At 48.7% G+C, this 17,846-nt stretch overlaps 1 protein-coding gene across 3 annotated transcripts in view; it reads left to right on the top strand.

The window, feature by feature from the left end:
* Positions 1-2,136: 2,136 nt before the first annotated feature.
* LOC308469486 (uncharacterized protein) overlaps positions 2,137-17,846 on the top strand; it is a 28,329-nt gene continuing 12,619 nt past the window's right edge. The window contains exons 1-6 of one of the 3 annotated variants that reach the window (XM_080992009.1): positions 2,137-2,182; positions 8,949-10,378; positions 12,272-12,397; positions 13,664-13,762; positions 16,173-16,286; positions 17,562-17,699. In XM_080992009.1, the coding sequence (XP_080848135.1) occupies positions 9,452-10,378; positions 12,272-12,397; positions 13,664-13,762; positions 16,173-16,286; positions 17,562-17,699 (1,404 nt within the window). In that variant the 5' untranslated portion in view covers positions 2,137-2,182; positions 8,949-9,451. Of the gene's footprint in view, positions 2,183-3,167; positions 3,233-8,948; positions 10,379-12,271; positions 12,398-13,663; positions 13,763-16,172; positions 16,287-17,561; positions 17,700-17,846 lie in introns of those variants that run through there. The other 2 variants (XM_080992010.1, XM_080992008.1) reach the window with 2 other exon arrangements.

Raw genomic sequence — 17,846 nt, 5'->3', positions numbered from 1 at the left:
CCCCATCTAGTCCGGCCCCCGACAAGGTCTGAGGGACAGTGGACCGGCCCCCTGCTGAAAAAGTTTGCTGACCCCTGCTCTAACCAACTGAGCTATCCAGGCTGGTGGGTGTCAGTAACTGCCCGGGTCCACTAGATGGTGGTCTAGGATCACCAACTGTCTTCACGTCTGTTGCACATTTTAAACTTCATTCTGGATTCCCACCTCTCCTAAAATCCCAAAAGGAAAAGAAGTGGGGTGGTTAAAAGCAACCCTTAGCTTAGGCTGGGAGTGTGGCTTCCCCTGCTTTCCTCAACCTGTTCTGGACGGCAACTCCCAATACGGCCGATCGGAGTTGTAGTCCAAAGCATCCAGAGAACAGCAGGTTGGCGAAGCTGGGCCAGTGAGCTTCGTCGCTGAGTGGAGATTTGAACCTGGCTCTCCCTGGCCATCTGGGACGCGGGTGGCGCTGTGGGAGCCTAGGACTCGCCGATCAGAAGGTCGGCGGTTCGAATCCCCGTGATGGGGTGAGCTTCCGTTGCTCGGTCCCTGCTCCTGCCAACCTAGCAGTTTGTAAAGCACGTCAAAGTGCAAGTAGATAAATAGGTACCACTCCAGCGGGAAGGTAAACAGCATTTCCGTGTGCTGCTCTGGTTCACCAGAAGCAGCTTAGTCATGTTGGCCACATGACCCAGAAGCTGTACGCCGGCTCCCTCTGCCAATAAAGCGAGATGAGCGCCGCAACCCCAGAGTCGGCCACAACTGGACCTAATGGTCAGGTGTCCCTTTACCTCCCTGGCCATAGCCCAGGACAGGGAGCCCTTTGGTCATCCTGATGTTGTTGAACTACAATTCCCATCAGCCCCAGCAAGCCTAACCCAATGGCTAGGGATGGTGGGAGTTGTAGTTCAGCAACATCCGGAGGACCAAAGATTGGGTACCTGCACGTGCTCTAACCACTCCATCATGCTGCCTATTATACAATCCACCCAGCTACAGTGCTGCCGCATTAATTGATGAAGAAAAGAAGAATTTAAATTGAGAGCAGGAAGGCAGTTCCCAAGCCACCGGCTCCAGTGCATGGATGTATTTTTTAACTGGGGAGGAAAGCAAAATGCTTTCACAGATACTGTACTTTATTGATGAATCACCTTCTGCACTTTTATAACTGCAATGAGAAAGAAAGTAATTAAACGAGGAAGCTTTCCGAGATGGTTCCCCCCCCCTTCACCTGAACAATGAGTTTGATCTAACCCCGTGACTAACTTTCCCCATTCCCTCCTCTCCCAGAGAACCCAGGCGTCCTGGCTCCCTGCCCTGCGGGAGTGGATTAGTTTTAGAAGCCAGTGGCCATTTTTTGCTTGTCACATTCCATAGTAGCAACCCATGCGTAAAAAGCAGGAAAGTCCAGCATGAACAGAATTTACACTGATCTCTAAATAGGCATGAGGGTGGTGGGTGGAGTGGAATCCGGGACTCCTGAGCTCTCTGGAGGCCAAGAGGGAAACTGGACATCTCTTCCAACATTTATTGCGCGCGGGCACCCGGCTCCCTTTGCTTTACGAATGAATGGCGCTTTCGCAGGGGACGTTGGGGCGTGAGAGAATTCAGGGCCGACGGCTTACGCGGCTGGAGCTAATGTCAACACGAGTGAAGGGTGCGACGTGGCACAAAGTCCCGGCCCCACGCCCTGGTCGATCCTGCCTCCAGGTCAAGTCACTAGTCCTCGGTGAGGATACCAAGCGGCGTCGAGGCACCGCCGCCCCCTAGTGACCGGGTATGGAAACGCGGAGTGTGTGTGTTAAACAGCACCCTTTCCCCGCTCCATGGAGAGGTTTCAGCTCTGAAGTTGTTGCTTTCGGAGCCTTCCGAAGGGAGAACCCAGGCGTCCTGCTACGGTTCCTGCTCCGCGGGGTTCCGGGAGGGGAGGGACGGAGAGAGGAAGGTAGGGTCAGGGAAAACAAGCAACCTTTCCAGCTGGGCAGCCAGACGGAGGAGTGGATTAGCCCGGGCAAATCCTTTTAGCGCGCCCCATCACATGGTCCGTTTAAGTGGCTTGTTGGCTGCAAACCTCTCCCGCAAGGCAATTAGCAGCGCGGGGGGGGGGGGGGAGAGGGAGGGGAGAGCGAGGGAGAAGATGCCCTTTAAAGGGGAAAAGGACGGGGACGAACTTTGTCCGGAGAAAAATAGCACAGAGAGCGAGGTAAGCCAAGCACAAAAAGAAAGAAAGAAAGAAAGAAAGAAAGAAAGAAAGAAAGAAAGAAAGAAAGAGGTTTTCCTATCCTCTCTCTGGGCCGATCTTTTCGCGGGACCCCCGAGTGCTCTGATTTGTAGCAACGCCCTGCGTAAAAAGGGGGAAATGGGTTACTTTTAATGGAAGTTGGAACACCGTGCATTTAAAGCGCGCGCGCTGTGCACACACAAGTATTGCGCTGTGTAGTTTGAGGGCGCTGGGAGCTGTAGCTCTGCGATGGGCAATCTACAATTCCCAGGAATATATATATATATATATTTAGGGGGTTCGGATGTGCTTTAGAAGACGCGTCCGATTTAGAACACACACTAAAGCTGGGGGGGGGGTGCGGATTTGGGAGCCAGGATTGCCCGGGTTCTTGGGAAAGTGGGGCACTTCGATTTTAGCGTCCTTTTTGCAGAGAGATGGGCTTCTGTGCTTGGTCAGGCAGACAGCAGTTGGCCGGGTGCAGCTTGCTCTCCTGGCGTGGAGATGCGACGAGGAAGGCTTCACCTGGTGGATTTCTGCCTGTTAGGGTGGGGGTGGGGGACAGATCCTGAAGCTGAGGCTCCAATTACTTTGGCCACCTCCTGAGAAGAGAAGACTCCCTGGAAAAGACCCTGATGTTGGGAAAGATGGAGGGCACAAGGAGAAGGGGACGACAGAGGACGAGATGGTTGGACAGTGTTCTCGAAGCTACCAGCATGAGTTTGACCAAACTGCGGGAGGCAGTGGAAGACAGGAGTGCCTGGCGTGCTCTGGTCCAGGGGGTCGGACACGAGGGAGAGGAGCTAGCCAGAGCTCTCAAGTTCTCCCTGCGCGTGGGGCGGGGAGGGGCTCCGGTAAGGAAGAACCGGTCCGGGATGCCTGAGTGTGGGCGTTCCTCCCTTGGAGGCGGGCTCAGGTGTCCGCCAGGTGTGCTGGCTGCCCTTTGCTCGGGGTGGAGCAGCGGCAGGTAAGGGAGAGATGATGTGTCACAGCTAATGGAGGGTGAACGGTGCAGCCAGCCTCCCCGCACAGGTAAGCACAGCAGCCTGGGGTCGAAAGGTGCGTGGTGGAGGGGAGGTGGCCCAGAGACGCCTGCAATGGCCGAGGGAGCAAATCAGTACAGAGCGAAACTGTAGAATGCGAAGTCCACGCTGGAGAAGCAATATGCCTCACCAGGACTCCTGGGTCCTCTTCTGCGGAGGAGGGAAGTTGGTGAGGAAGGCTCCCCAGGTAAGAAGGGACCTCAGCAGGACCAGATGGACTGCAGTAGCTTAGAGGAACATGCTTTTGCATGAAGAACAATCCAAGTTCAATCTACTGCATTCCCCTGGAGAACAACTGCCAGTCAGTGTAAAGGTAAAGGGACCCCTGACCATTAGGTCCAGTTGTGGCCGACTCTGGGGTTGCGGCACTCATCTTGCTTTATTGGCCGAGGGAGCTTCCGGGTCATGTGGCCAGTATGACTAAGCCACTTCTAGCGAACCAGAGCAGCGCACGGAAACGCCGTTTACCTTCCCACCGGAGTGGTACCTATTTATCTACTTGCACTTTGACGTGCTTTCAAACTGCTAGGTTGGCAGGAGCAGGGACCGAGCAACGGGAGCTCACCCCATCGTGGGGATTCGAACTGCCGACCTCCTGATCAGTAAGTCCTAGGCTCTGTGGGCTTGGGGGGGAAAGGCAAAATTCCAGCAAGGTGGTTGCTACTGGTTTCTTGGGGCAGAAATCCTGGACAAGCAAAGTGACAAGGGTCTGATACTTTTATGGGCTGCAACCTGATTAGTCAGATAGCACGTGGGTCCCTAGGCCTGCAAAACAATATTCCATGATTTAAAAAATGGACGGGTTTTTTGTTTTTAAAGGTGCCCCACAAATCCTGCTTGCTATCTCTGGTTGGCTTTGTAAGCTGAAGGGAGCTTGAGGGAAGTGATATGTCCTGTCCTTATATTCTTGCTTAGGGTAGCTGCTTCCAGGAGCAAGAAGATTGCTTCTCTTGTGTGTATGGATTTATTACTCTCCCTTCCTGCCTCTGAAAAAAATCAATCGCCATCTGTCCCTGTTTTTCCCCTGGTCCCCTTTTGGACGTCTTGATCCAGAGACTGAGGCTACATACATACCAGATGCTTAATGCACATAACTTTCCCCAGAGAAGGCTGGGAGCTGTAGTTCTGCACAGGACAAGCTACAGTTCCCAGGATTATTTGGGAGAAGCAAGATGCTTAAAAGGTACAGTGTGTGCACAGTCAGTTTAGAGCTGGATTTCCTGGCACCAGAGACGTCTGTCTTCTGCTTTCTTGATTCATAGCCACCAGCCCACCTGTCGTGCCTGGGGAAAGGGAGCTTTTCACCAGGAGACACTAGCTGATAAGAACCTAAGAAGAGCATTGCTGGATCAGGGCAAAGGAACATCTAGCCCAAACTTTTTCAGCAGGGGGCCAGTCCACTGTCCCTCAGACCTTGTGGGGGCCGGACTAATATTTTTTTTGGGGGGGGGGGAATGAACGAATTCCTATGCCCCACAAATAACCCAGAGATGCATTTTAAATAAAAGCACACACTCTACTCATGTAAAAACACCAGGCAGGCCCCACAAATACAGTGGTACCTCGGGTTAAGTACTTAATTCGTTCCAGAGGTCTGTACTTAACCTGAAATTATTCTTAACTTAAAGCACCACTTTAGCTAATGGGGCCTCCTGCTGCCGCCGCGCCGCTGAAGCATGATTTCTGTTCTCAACCTGAAGCAAAGTTCTTAACCTGAGATACTATTTCTGGGTTAGCAGAGTCTGTAACCTGAAGCGTATGTAACCTGAGGTACCACTGTAACCCAGAGATGCATTTTAAATAAATTCTACTCATGTAAAAACACACGGATTCCCGGACCGCCCATGGGCCGGATTTAGAAGGGGATTGGGCCGGATCTGGCCCCCGGGCCTTAGTTTGCCTACCCATGATCTAGTCCAACATCCTATTCTCACAGATATCTATGGGAAGCTCACAAACAAGACTCATGCTAGGCCAAAATCTAGTCCAGCAACCTATTCTCACAGTGGCCAACTGACTGCCTGTGTCGGAAGCCAGCAAGCAGGACCTGAGCGCAAGAGAACTCTCACAATCCTAGATAGCTCAGTTGGTTAGAGTGAGGTGCTGATAACGCCAGGGTTGCAGGTTCGGTCCCCGTAAGGGACAGCTGTGTATTCCTGCATTGCAGGGGGCTGGACTAAAGTATCCTCAGTGTTCCTTCCAGCTCCACAATTCTGATTCTTTGATTCCTCTCCTGTAGTTTCCAGCAACTGGTATTTAAAAGCATTATTGCCTCTGCTACTGGGGGGGAATGCAGAGAGTATTTTCCTCCCAAGAATTTGTCTAATCCCCTCCTAAAGCTGCCCAAGACAAAAGCTGTTAACAAAATAAAGTCATAAAACAATTAAATACACATACACACAAGCGCAGAACAATTACGGTAACTGAAGCAGCAGCAAGCTAAAATCAGTTTCAATAAGACCAAAAATAAAAGTTTCAGTGACTTTAATGATATAAAATGTAACCCAGCAGCAATTAAAAACGGGCTGAATAATCCAGGTTTTTAAGGCTCGTTTAAATATCGAGGCAATTCAAAACAGAAATTTATGGAAAAGTGGGATAGATATAAGATATATGTTCAAAAATACAGTAAAGGTTTGCTATCTATGCTAGCATTTGATTGACATTGGAGAGATACTGAGTTGAGAAATAAGAACAAGGGTACATATTGATATAGGGTTGGCGCCATCGCCGAATGGCGGACTCCCTCCGAGCTCCGGAGGGAGCCTGCTCGGCAGGGGCTGGGTCCTACCGCACCGGCGATGCGGGGACCCTTAAAAACCACGGCCACGAGGGCCGTGGACATGGAGACTCGGCTGGCACCGTCAGCGCCCTCCCGACTCGTGAAGGAGCCTTTTTAAAGGCTACGGATCGGGTGCCGGGGAGAAGCGTGGTGCTTTGAGTCCTCTGCTATCCCTGCCGAGCGCAGCCGCATGCCATCCGGCGGAGAGCGCTGACTTCTTCCATTGAAAATTCGGACTTTTTAACAACAACCCGTGAGTAATTTGGAAACTGGGTTTAAAAGGAGGGAAAAAAAAGAATTTCCTTTCGATTTGGACACGAGCGGGGGGGGATCCAAAAAGGAAGTCAGTCCCCCCCCCTATTGTAAACCTTCTAAGACAAGGACGGGGAAACCAAGGTCCAAAAAGATTTGTATTGCTGATAAAAACTAAGAATTCCACGATGGGAAATTATAAGAACTGTGCTGGAGGACGAATTGAGGGAGAAGAAACGTAACCCCCCCCCCCCTGGGAACCGGGGTGATTGAAGAGAGAGCCTGGTGAAAAGAGTCGGAGATTTTGACAGCTGTCAAAGTAGCTGTCAAAGTCGGAAAGCAGAGAGGATTTTATTATGAGAACTTTGCTGGCTAAATTTGTTACAATTTGCTACAACTTTTTAAAATTTGGATACAAAATGGCGAAAACATGGATAACAATCGGACTTTTGGACTAGAGAAAACAAAGTTACAACAATCCCCCTAGAGGAGTTTCGGGACATTACAAAGATGGTCGTAAGTGGAAAAATACCATTGGAATTTTATAGAACTGGTTATCTTCTGGGAAAGCTGCAAAACGGAAATAATATTTTGTCTACAGGGTGTACAGCTAAAGGAGACAATAGAATTTTCTATTGAAGAAAGGAAGGGACTGAACGCAAGTTTTTGTTCCTGAATAACAATAATCCCTGCAGACTTACTAAGCTTCTGAATTAGAACGTTTCAGCAGCGGAACAAGAGGAAACTGGACTACAATTTGGAAAGAACAATGGGGGGAGCTTTATTAAAGATCTGAAGCTAAGTGTTTTAAAAAATAATTATGAAAGGAAAAAAACAAAAAAAAAACCAGCAAGGAGTTGGGGGAAAATAGGCGATTTATGGATTGTAAGAATTCCAGGCGGATAACATGGTTTGGTGGTCAGGGGGAAATTAAACCGGGGACAGAGGGGGAGAACTAAAATCCAAAGGCTTGTCAATTTCTTTTTTTGAACTGGTTTTGTTTCATCTATTATATCTTTTATTTCTTATTTCTGATATTTCTATTATGTGGGGTGTCTTTATTATTAAAAAAAAAAGGGAAATTGTGGAATAAAAATGGGGTGGGCCCTGGGAAAGAAATTTTTGGCTTTTTATTAAGGGTATTGATGAGGAGTGTAGAAATTTTAAACTCGAACAATGGTCTAAACAAATTAAGTTTTTAATCAGAATTGAGAGCTTGTGGAGCCAACAATATGAAACAGGAATATGATAGGGGTGGGGGAAGGGGGGAGTCCCAGAAAGTGGATATATGAAAATAAGGTTCTGAATGTATTTTAACTTTTTACTTTCTGTATTTTTGAAAATTTTAATAAACATTATTTAAAAAAAAAAAAAAAAGATATAGGAATGTATTAGATAAAATGTAAAGAAATATACAATAATAAGAGTATATTCCTTTGTAAAAAAGGAATATACAACGGGATAGACAGGAAGTCCAAAGTGTTGGTACATATATGATTTTGGAATAGTTTTTTGTCCTTTTTTCCCTTTAGGTATATAAACTTTGTATATAAACTTCATATACATGCTGAAAATTATATTATAATAAGCCTTGTAATGTAATATGACAATGTTTACCGATGTAACATAAGAATGTTAATAAATAAATAAAACTCCATATATATATATATATATATATATGGCAGGACCAACCCATGAGGCTGCGTCTTCAAATAGGCATTCCCTCTGAGTAAGAGAAAAGGGGTGAATGTGTCTTTTAAAAAGCTGCTTGCCACCTGAACTTTTATGTATTAAAATAATTTATATTGAAATCTGCTGCCTGATTAATCGGGAGCAGGTTTTGAAATCTTTTTAACTGAATGAATTTACAGTACACTGCTTAACAAGCTTCACAGCCCTAATGATTTTTGCTGTTGGGTGTATCTGCTGTGGTAGCTCAGTCGGTAGAGCATGAGGCTCATAATCTCAGGGTTGTGGGTTCAAGCCCCACCTTGGGCAAATGATTCCTGCATTGCAGGGGGTTGGACTAGATGACCCTCGGGGTCCCTTCCAACTCCACAATTTTATACATCTATAATTCTATGGATCTCTTGGCTGTTGGATCATAGCTGTCCATCACGTTCCTTGGGAGTCACACTTTCAACTAAAGAGAAGCACTTTCCCAGTCTTTGAGAGGCTAGACAAGTAAGTTTTGGTTTCATACCTAGGATTTAAGTGGTGTTCATTTGGTTCACATGTGTACACCTCCCTTATGACAAAGCCTAGTTTCACAGCAAGAATAAAACAGGTTCCGCTGTCAGAATAAATGTATGGCAGTGATGATATTCTTCTTGAATTTGAACTATTTATTAACTTGCGTTGATTCCGGCCTTCAAGTTGTAATCTTTAAAGCAGTTTAAAAACCAGGACTAGAAACATGCTCTTTTTTTCCTCTCTCGGAAAAACATGAGAATACTTGGTGTGTTACTCTCTGTGTGAAAATATCGCGTTTGCGTGTTTTCACAGCTCTGGGTGGTGAGGAGAAAGAATGCACTCTCTTCCCCCACCCCCAGCCTTCCACCTTCCTGGGAAATTACAGACTGTTTTTTAGTTCATGAAGTTTCTGGTTGGTCTGGTTTTTTTTGTTTCTAATCCTGGGTGTGTATTTGTAAAATATATTCTTTGCCTGCAGGTGCTTCTGGCATGTTGCATTTGGATGAATTTGGCAAACAATGATCTTGATAAATGATACGAGCCATTGGGAGCAGGAACAGAGGAAGCCAAGCTGATCCATCAGTAGGTATTTCTGTTGTCGTCTTACTCAGAGTTGAAGCCAAGAAACTAGGACCTGGCTTTTGGATTTCCATTGGGGAGGCAGACTAGACCTTAAGAGGCCCAGATCAAGAAATCTTGAGTGCTCCAGAAACAAAAGCCCCAGGTACTATCTGGACTGAGACAGGATCGGAACACCGTAGTAAGGAAGCTACAATTAGAATTTTGGAGAGAATGAAATACAGGATTTGAGGATCCAGGAAAACCAATCCAGAAACATTCTTTGGCTTAGCCTGAGCAGGTTGCTGAATACAGAAAAGATATAGAAGTTCCAGCTCTTGCAGTGATTTACAGCTGCCAGGGACTACATGGAGGCTCAGAAGAGCGCAGGATTTCCTTCCGCTGCCCCTCGCCTCTGAACCCATGGAGAGCCTCAACAATTTCTGCCGCCTCTGCGGCGCGGTGCTTCGCGGCAACCACCGGCGATGGCTCTTCAGCCGCAGTGGGGGCGGCTCGCGCCCTGACCTACAAGTGGTGCTCTCCTACGTTCTCAGCCGGGAGCCTCCCCAGCGCGGCGATGGGCGGGGGGAGTTCTTGTGTGGGAAATGCGCCCAGGCCTTGGGCCGGGTGTACCGTTTTGACACCGTCATCGCCCGGGTGCAAGCCCTGTCCATCGACCGCCTCCAGCGCCTGCTGTCGGAGAAGGACCAGCTGGCTCGCACCCTCCGCCACATCCACGCGCAGCGGTTCCCGGAGGATGCCGGCGCCACGTTCTCCTACGTGGGCCAAGAGATCTCCGCCAGCATCGCGGATCTGCCCCACGTGCGTTACCAGCGCCTCCTGCAGGACGACATGGCCCTCTCTCAATATGAGTGCTGGGCCGGGGACGCCGACGGCAGCTGCCCGGGGACGCCCTGCCGGTCGCGGCAGTGCCGCAGCTGCCACGGGCTCCGGGTGGAGGATTCGGATTACGAGTGGGTGTGCCGGACCCCCAGGCGGCTGGGGGTGCTGTCTCCCGGCTTCCCCCTCTGCCGGGACAAGTCGCAGAGCATGCCCACAGTCCACCGCGCCGGATCCCGCGCCTCGCTCCGCTCGCAGAGCTTGGGAGACGCCGAGTCTTGCTCGATGCTGTCGTTGGACACTCTGCACACTCTGCCAGAGCCAGATGTGGCCTGGGAGGCTCTGAGGGCACTGAGGGGCATCGAGAGGAAACAGCTGCGGGTGCCGGCGGGCAGCAAGATCCCGGTGCTGGCCAGGAACAGGCATGTGTCCAGTCCTCGGAGGGAGAGCCCCTTGGGAGAGGAGGCCTTTGAAGAGATGGTGGATGAGTTCCTGCCGCTGGAGTCGAAGGTAAGAGGCAGAAAGAGAGGCAGGCAGGTGAGGTCTTCTCTGAGGATCTCTGCTTAAATCATTCCTGCTCAAGGATCCATGCAGCAAAACTGCTTTAATGGTGTAGCATATTTCTGAGCTAAGCTGTCAGGGAGCCAGGCCGCAATAAATCACACTGAGTACATGAAGTTAACTCTTTATTAGAAGAAAGAGGGCCTGCTCAGGACAGCCAGGCCTAATGAGCGCAGCAATTCGTCTTGGTAGATCTTGGCCCCATGAGGCCAAGATTAAATATTCCCGCCTTCCCACAGCTGCTTAAGTTTCCTTCTCTCCTGGGTCCTTCCCAAGCAATCTGAGACTATGCCGTCTTGCCTGTCTGTGCTCCTCTCTCTTCATACCTCTTCGGGTCCTGGGAGACTGTAGGGAGGAGACCTTGTCACAGCAGGAGCGGGGAGACCTCCTGGACTCTTCACCAGCCTGACTCATCTCTGCCTCTTGCCTCCTCTCCTGATTCCGCTTCTGCTTCCGGACTGCTCTCTGCCACAGCTTCTTCCTGCTCACTAAACCCTGTTGCCTTTTCAGCTTCCAACCCTCCTCTTCCTAGTCTGCTCCCTCTTCTTGCTCTGACCACTCATCATCATCCCACCATCTCTCCCTGGGCTCTAAGTCTTCTTCCCTCGGGGGTCCCCCAACTGGTGCCTCCCAGCATTCCTCTGCATCCAGCCAGACTATGGCATAAGCCATGGTTTGTTTAGCCCAAGTGCTGCGTGTGTGGATGTCAGACTTAACCATCGTTTGTTTGATGCCAGAAACCACAACGTGAAGCTTTGGTTGGTATTGGCGTATGAACCTCCTAAACATCCACCAGACTAAAGAAGTTGAACCAGCTGAGGGGAAAACAAAACAAACCTTGAGGAAATAAACCAGGGGTCAGCAAACTTTTCCAGCAGAGGGCCAGTCCACTGTCCCTTAGACCTTGTGATGGGGACCAGACTACAGTGGTACCTCGGGTTAAGTACTTAATTCGTTCCGGAGGTCCGTACTTAACCTGAAACTGTTCTTAACCTGAAGCACCACTTTAGCTAATGGGGCCTCCTGCTGCTGCCGCGCTGCCAGAGCACAATTTCTGTTCTCATCCTGAAGCAAAGTTCTTAACCTGAAGCAATATTTCTGGGTTAGCGGTGTCTGTAACCTGAAGCGTATGTAACCTGAAGCGTATGTAACCCGAGGTACCACTGTATATTTTTTTAAAAAATGAATTCCTATGCCCCACAAATAACCCAGAGATGCATTTTAAATAAAAGCACACATTCTACTCATCTAAAAACACCAGGCAGGCCTCACAAATAACACAGAGATGCATTTTAAATAAAAGGACACATTCTACTTATGTAAAAACACACTGACTTGCTGGCTGGATTTAGAAGGCGATTGGGCCGGATCCTGCCCCCGGGCCTTAGTTTGCCTACCCATGAAATAAACCATACTTTGTCTGCTCGTTTCTGAGATAACCCAGGAACTGTTGAAGCAAACCAGGGTGTATACTGGGTCCAAATTCCCACCCAGCCATGGCTGACCTTGGGCCAGATGCTTCCCCTCCGCCGAACATACCTTGCAGGGTTCTTCTGTGGGTAAAATGAAGACGGGAGGATCAATGCACGCTGCCTTCAGCTCCTTGGAGGAGCCTAGAAATTAAGAGGCGGTTTCTGGTGGGGAAATGCGGCGAGAGTATCCAACACAAAAGCAGCCTGTCTGCTTGATTCTGTCCCGAAACTTGCGGTTTTATTCCTCGCTTGCCCCACGGGACCCTAAGTAGGAGGCACACCGCTGGGTGAGGCCTGGCAAGCCCTCTCACCCGCATAGATCTTGCCACCCAGGAACCCTCCCGGTCTAACCCTGTTTCCTTTCCCTTAGTTCCAAGCTCAGCAAATGCTGCAACAGGATGTCCAAGGGGCGTATGAGAACCTGAAGCAGCGCCTTGAGGCTGCCGAAGAAGAACTCAGGAGCTTTCAGGAGAAGCTGGGAGAGGACGTGAAGCCGGTAGAGCCATTTTGTTTTGGGGCAGGGGAGGGAAAACTGTCCATGGCAGCCTTTGCTTCGCTCCCAAATTGCAAGCTGCGCATAGGGAGCTCTGGAGCCTTCTGTCGAGTCAGACCTTGGCATCATCTCGCTCAGGATTGTCTGCACTGGCCGGCAGCTGCTTTTGTTAGCTGTTGTTGTCCCTCTAGGACCGCCTAGAGGGGCTGGGAGCTGGGGGAAATGTTATACAGTGATTCCACTCCTTCCTCCTGTGCCATGTTAGTGGTGTTGGGGGATGAGTGTTCAGACCCCTGGGCTCTCACTTGTGGGGTGCCTCAGGGTTCTGTCCTCTCCCCCATGCTTTTCAACATCTACATGCAGCCGCTGGGAGAGATCATCAGGGGGTGTTTTACGAAGGCCCCAGTCCCTGGTGTTTCCAGGTCAGGCTGGGACATAGCTGTCAAGTGTCCCTTATTTGAAGGGACAGTCCCTTATTCCAGCGCCATGTCCCGCTGCTGTCCCTTATTGATGGATGTCCCTTAAATGTCCCTTAAATGATGTCCCTTAAATTTCAAAGGAAGCAGCTCCTTTCCCTCCCTCCCTGCCGGCCAGGAAGGAGGGAGGCTCCAACTGTGTTGCTTGGCTGTGTTGCTCACCCAATATGAAGTCTAAGAACAACTGGGGGGTGGAGCTTGCATGCCTTGTGTGTGGCTAGTTAATGCAAGCTGAGGGGGTTTTTGAATGCTGTACGCCATTTTGTTGCACGTGCTGCTGCAAACCTTGCAGTGCAAAGCCAGGCCAGGGAGCCATCTTAAGTTGAGGCTGCATAGGCCTTGTGGTGCACGTGATTCAGATTCTATTCAGTTGAACCTCTGGTTACAAAGTTGGTTGGACAGTGTTCTCAAAGCTACCAGCATACGTTTGACCAGACTGAAGGAGGACAGGAAGACTGGAGTGCCTGGAACAGGTGAGGCTGCAGGTCCCTTATTTTGGCTGCTGGTCCCTTATTTTCAAATCTGTAAGTTGACAGCTATGGGCTGGGCAAAGCTGCTGCCTGAAAAACTGGACAGCTGCTGCTGGTCAGAATTCACAGTACTGAGCTGAATAAACTCAGTGAAAAGCACTCAGTTCTGACTCAGTGAAAAGCAGGTTGCCACGTCTTGGTTTAGCACTGTCTCTTGGTGTTAGGACCTGGTCACTGTTTCCTTTTTGCTCCCTTCCCTGCCCTCTTGGGCCTACCTCAGAATTTGTTCAAAACTGTTGTTTTGTTTCATTCCCCAATATTAGGAGGCTGGGATTTCACCGGAGGTGAAGGCCGCCAGTAGCCAAGAGCGGCTGATTCAGCGGCTGGCAAGGTGTCTGCAGAGCAAGGAAAGGGCCTTACAGGTGAGGAGAGAGAGAAAAAAAACCTTGGCATCCCATGCTGTGATAGAGTGGCCCATCCGAATCTCTCAAATGGGTGAAAAGGATGAATCGGAGGTGCAGACTTCCCATGGAGGTATCCGGTCAGCCACAGTGAGAACAGGAAACTGGCTGGGCCTAATCCTGCAGGGCTCTTCTTACGCAGAATGGGGAACCTGACTGGGACTGCTGTTTTTTGTCACAACCCCTAATACCTTTTCCTGCATGGGTCTCCTCAGACCCTCTATTGGTGATAGCTTTCTCTGGGTGGCCCTGTGGTCTAAACCACTGAGCTTCTTGGGCTTGTCTATCGGAAGGTCGGCGGTTCGAATCCCTGCGACGGAGTGAGCTCCCGTTGCTCGGTCCCTGCTCCTGCCAACCTAGCAGTTTGAAAGCACACCAGTGCAAGTAGATAAATAGGTACCACTGCAGTGGGAAGGTAAACGGTGTTTCCTTGCACTCTGGCTTCCGTCACTTTGCCCCGTTGTGCCAGAAGTGATTTAGTCTTGCTGGCCACATGACCAGGAAAGCTGTCTGTGGACAAATGCCTGCTCCCTAGGCCTGAAAGCGAGATGAGCGCCACAACCCCATAGTTGCCTTTGACTGGACTTAACCGTCCAGGGGTCCTTTACCTTTTTTACTGATACCTTTCTTTGGGGGCCGCCCTCCAGAGACATTCAAAGGACAGCAGTGCAAGAACAGGGCTTTTGAGGGGATTAGTCCTGTATTTGTGGAACATTCCATTTTTATGGCAAAGACCTTTTTATTCTCTGAGGCATTTTGGCGCTGATGTGCTGTTTCAGTGGCCTACACACACACACACACACACACACACACACCAAAGTTGCTTCACCTTGTTCTTCTTGGGTTGTGGGAGAGAGGTGGGGGCTTTTTGGCATGAACTTTTGAAGTAGCAGTGAGGAACTTAAGTGGCCCTCCATTCTTCTCTAAGTGGCCCTCAGGACTCTCCTCAGACCAATGCTCCTCCCCAGCCCTGATTCGCATCTCCCTTGAGTGATTTTACCCCTTGCTGGAATGTCTCCTTGACCTTTTATAAGGACTCTTGCATGCCTAGATTGAGAATAGAGAAGGGCTGAGTCTTGGAACAGCTTCAAAGGTGGATTTCTGCCTGTTTTGAGGACCAAAGTTGCCCCGGTTCAAATTCTCCCCTGCCGTGACGCTTGCTGAGCTTGCTTGAGCCGGTGGTGTGCTCTCGGCCTAACCTACCTCACAGGGTGGTTGTGAGGATTAAAATGTGCATAATTTTGTGTGCTGCTTTGAGCTCCCTGGAATAAGGATGGGTTAAGATTTCAGAAAATATTTCCCCACCCAAAGGTAACTAAGGCATAGGCACCTCTTCCCTTCCAATACCTCAAATGGCAATGGGCAGGACATGGTGGTTTTTGTAGTAAGGTTAAAGCTTACTGGGAAATGATATATAATGAATTGAAAAAGATGTTTAAAATGACATTTGTAAAAAAACAACAACACAGAAGCCTTCCTTTTGGGAATTACAGTGGTACCTCGGGTTAAGTACTTAATTTGTTCTGGAGGTCTGTTCTTAACCTGAAACTGTTCTTAACCTGAAGCACCACTTTAGCTAATGGAGCCTCCTGCGCCACCAGAGCACAATTTCTGTTCTCATCCTGAAGCAAAGTTCTTAACCTGAGGTAATATTTCTGGGTTAGCGGAGTCTGTAACCTGAAGCGTATGTAACCTGAAGCGTATGTAACCCGAGGTACCACTGTATAGGGACACAACTACCCAGACTGTATAGAAATTTATTCATGTATGCGACTACAGCGGCAAGAATGTTACTTGCCCAAAAATGGAAAGAAGTCCAAGCAAAAGAAGAATAGATACGAAAACTTGTGGAATATGCAGAAATGGCAAAACTTACTGAAAAAATAAGAAATCAAGATAGCAAACTTTTTATAAAAGAATGGAAATGGTTTATTGAATATTTACAAACAAACTGTAAACAGATAAGAGCATCAGCAGGATTATTGTAATAACCTGCAGTTTTATAAGAGTATATATTTAAAGTAAATGAATAAATGAGCAAATTAAGTTAATTTGGATATGCAGAAAATATTAAAAATAATTTTAAGGAACCGCAGAAAGGGGGGGAAGGAAGTTAGGTTTGAAATATTAAAATGATTGTAAAATTAGAGAAATGTATGAACCTGAAAAGCATAAATAAAATATAAAGCAGCATAGAAGTTACAATGATTGCAAAGTTATTGAAATGTATGAAATTGAAGATTATAAATAAAATAATTTTTAAAAGGGAATGGGTAGGACGTAGGAAACAATTTCAGCTCCTCAGCATAAAGCTCTCTCTCTCTCTCTCTCTCTCTCTCTCTCTCTCTCTCTCTCTCTTTCTCTTCCCCAGGACTGTCTTATCCTCTTGCAGTCTCTTGGCCCTCCGGGAGTCAAGCCCTCCATGCTGGAAGCCCAGATAAAGCAAATAGCCCATCGCCTGAAGGAGAGAGACCAGGGCTTAGAGGTAACGGGAGTGCATGGAGCCAGAAATAGGACCCTGATCACTGAGCATCACGATCTACACATCCAATTTCCACTTTAACAGCCATGGAGAATCCTGGGAACGTTAGTTTTAAGGGTGCTTGGGATTGGAGGTCTGTGCAGTCAGCACCATTAACCAGCTACATCTCCCAGGACACTCTGGGGGAAAGAAGTGACTGTTAAAGTGGCATGAGAGTGTTTTAAATGCACATGCGACCCATGAAAACTTGTGCTGCAATAAATTTGTTAGGCCGCATCTCCACCATCTATTCAAAGCGCATGTAACGTACTTGGCTTCTCTCAAAGAATCTTGGGAACTGTAGTTCCCCCCTCAGAGAAACAATTCCCAGCGCCCTAAACAAACTACAGTTCATCCCAGCCTTGGTCCAGTATACCTGAAGAAGCATCACCACCCCCATTGTTCTGCCCGGACACTGAGGTCCAGCGCCGAGGGCCTTCTGGTGGTTCCCTCGCTGCGAGAAGCCAAGTTGCAGGGAACCAGGCAGAGGGCCTTCTCGGTGGTGGCACCTGGCCTGTGGAACGCCCTCCCATCAGATGTCAAAGAGAAAAACAACTACCAGTCTTTTAGAAGGCACTTGAAGGCAGCCCTGTTTAGGGAAGCTTTCAATGTTTAATAGACTATTGTATTTTAATATTCTGTTGGAAACCGCCCGGGGTGGCTGGGGAAACCCAGCCAGAAGGGTGAGGTATAAATAATAAATTGTTGTTGTTGTTTGGGGAGAAGTCATGTGCATTAAATTTCTGTTAATCTGCTTTAAACGTATGGATCAATCTGGCACGGTTTTTTGCTGCATCAGACTTTGGATCTTGGGAATCAAAACTCCCTGCTGATCTACTGCCAGTCCTCCAGGGATCTACCAATATTATTAATGAATTAATTATTGAGTTTATATGCCGCCCTATACCCGGAGATCTCTGGGCGGTTCACAGAAAAGATCACAACATATATAATCAGAATAAAAATAACAACGAAATAACACCCCCCCCCCCAGAAAAGAGCCACATTTTGAAAGAGTATAGGGCGTCAAACAGATCAGCCAAAGGCCTGGTTAAAAGGGAACGTTTTTGCCTGGCGCCTGAAGGTGTGTAATGAAGGCGCCAGGCGGACTTCCCTGGGGAGAGCATTCCACAGACGGGGAATCGATCCTGATCTGTCTTCTTCCCATCCCATATGTAAGGCAGAGTAAGGCAGCTCCTGGGGAGTCTTCATTTTGTCTCCTTCTCTTTGCCCTCACAGAAGACCTTGTCCGGTCACTTCCTGGAATTGGAGTCTGTGCACCGTGACGTGAGGCACCTTCAAGAGGCTCTGAAGGACAAAGACGCCGACCTGGCAAGACTTGGCACTGCCCTCCGTACAGGAGAGGAGACCTTGCATGTATGAACGGAGAGAGGGGTACTGTGATCGAGGGAGGAGGGCCCCAAAACTAAGGACAATATGGTGGGAAGTTATTTGTACTGCAACACAGTGGGAAAACTAATTTGAGTCCTTGCCTCTCCTGTGGGCAAGGCTGGTGATTTTAAA

Source organism: Podarcis pityusensis (assembly GCF_964106645.2).
Source record: "Podarcis pityusensis genome assembly, chromosome: 2".
Lineage (NCBI taxonomy): Eukaryota > Metazoa > Chordata > Lepidosauria > Squamata > Lacertidae > Podarcis > Podarcis pityusensis.
This window is presented reverse-complemented; position numbering and strand designations above follow the sequence as displayed.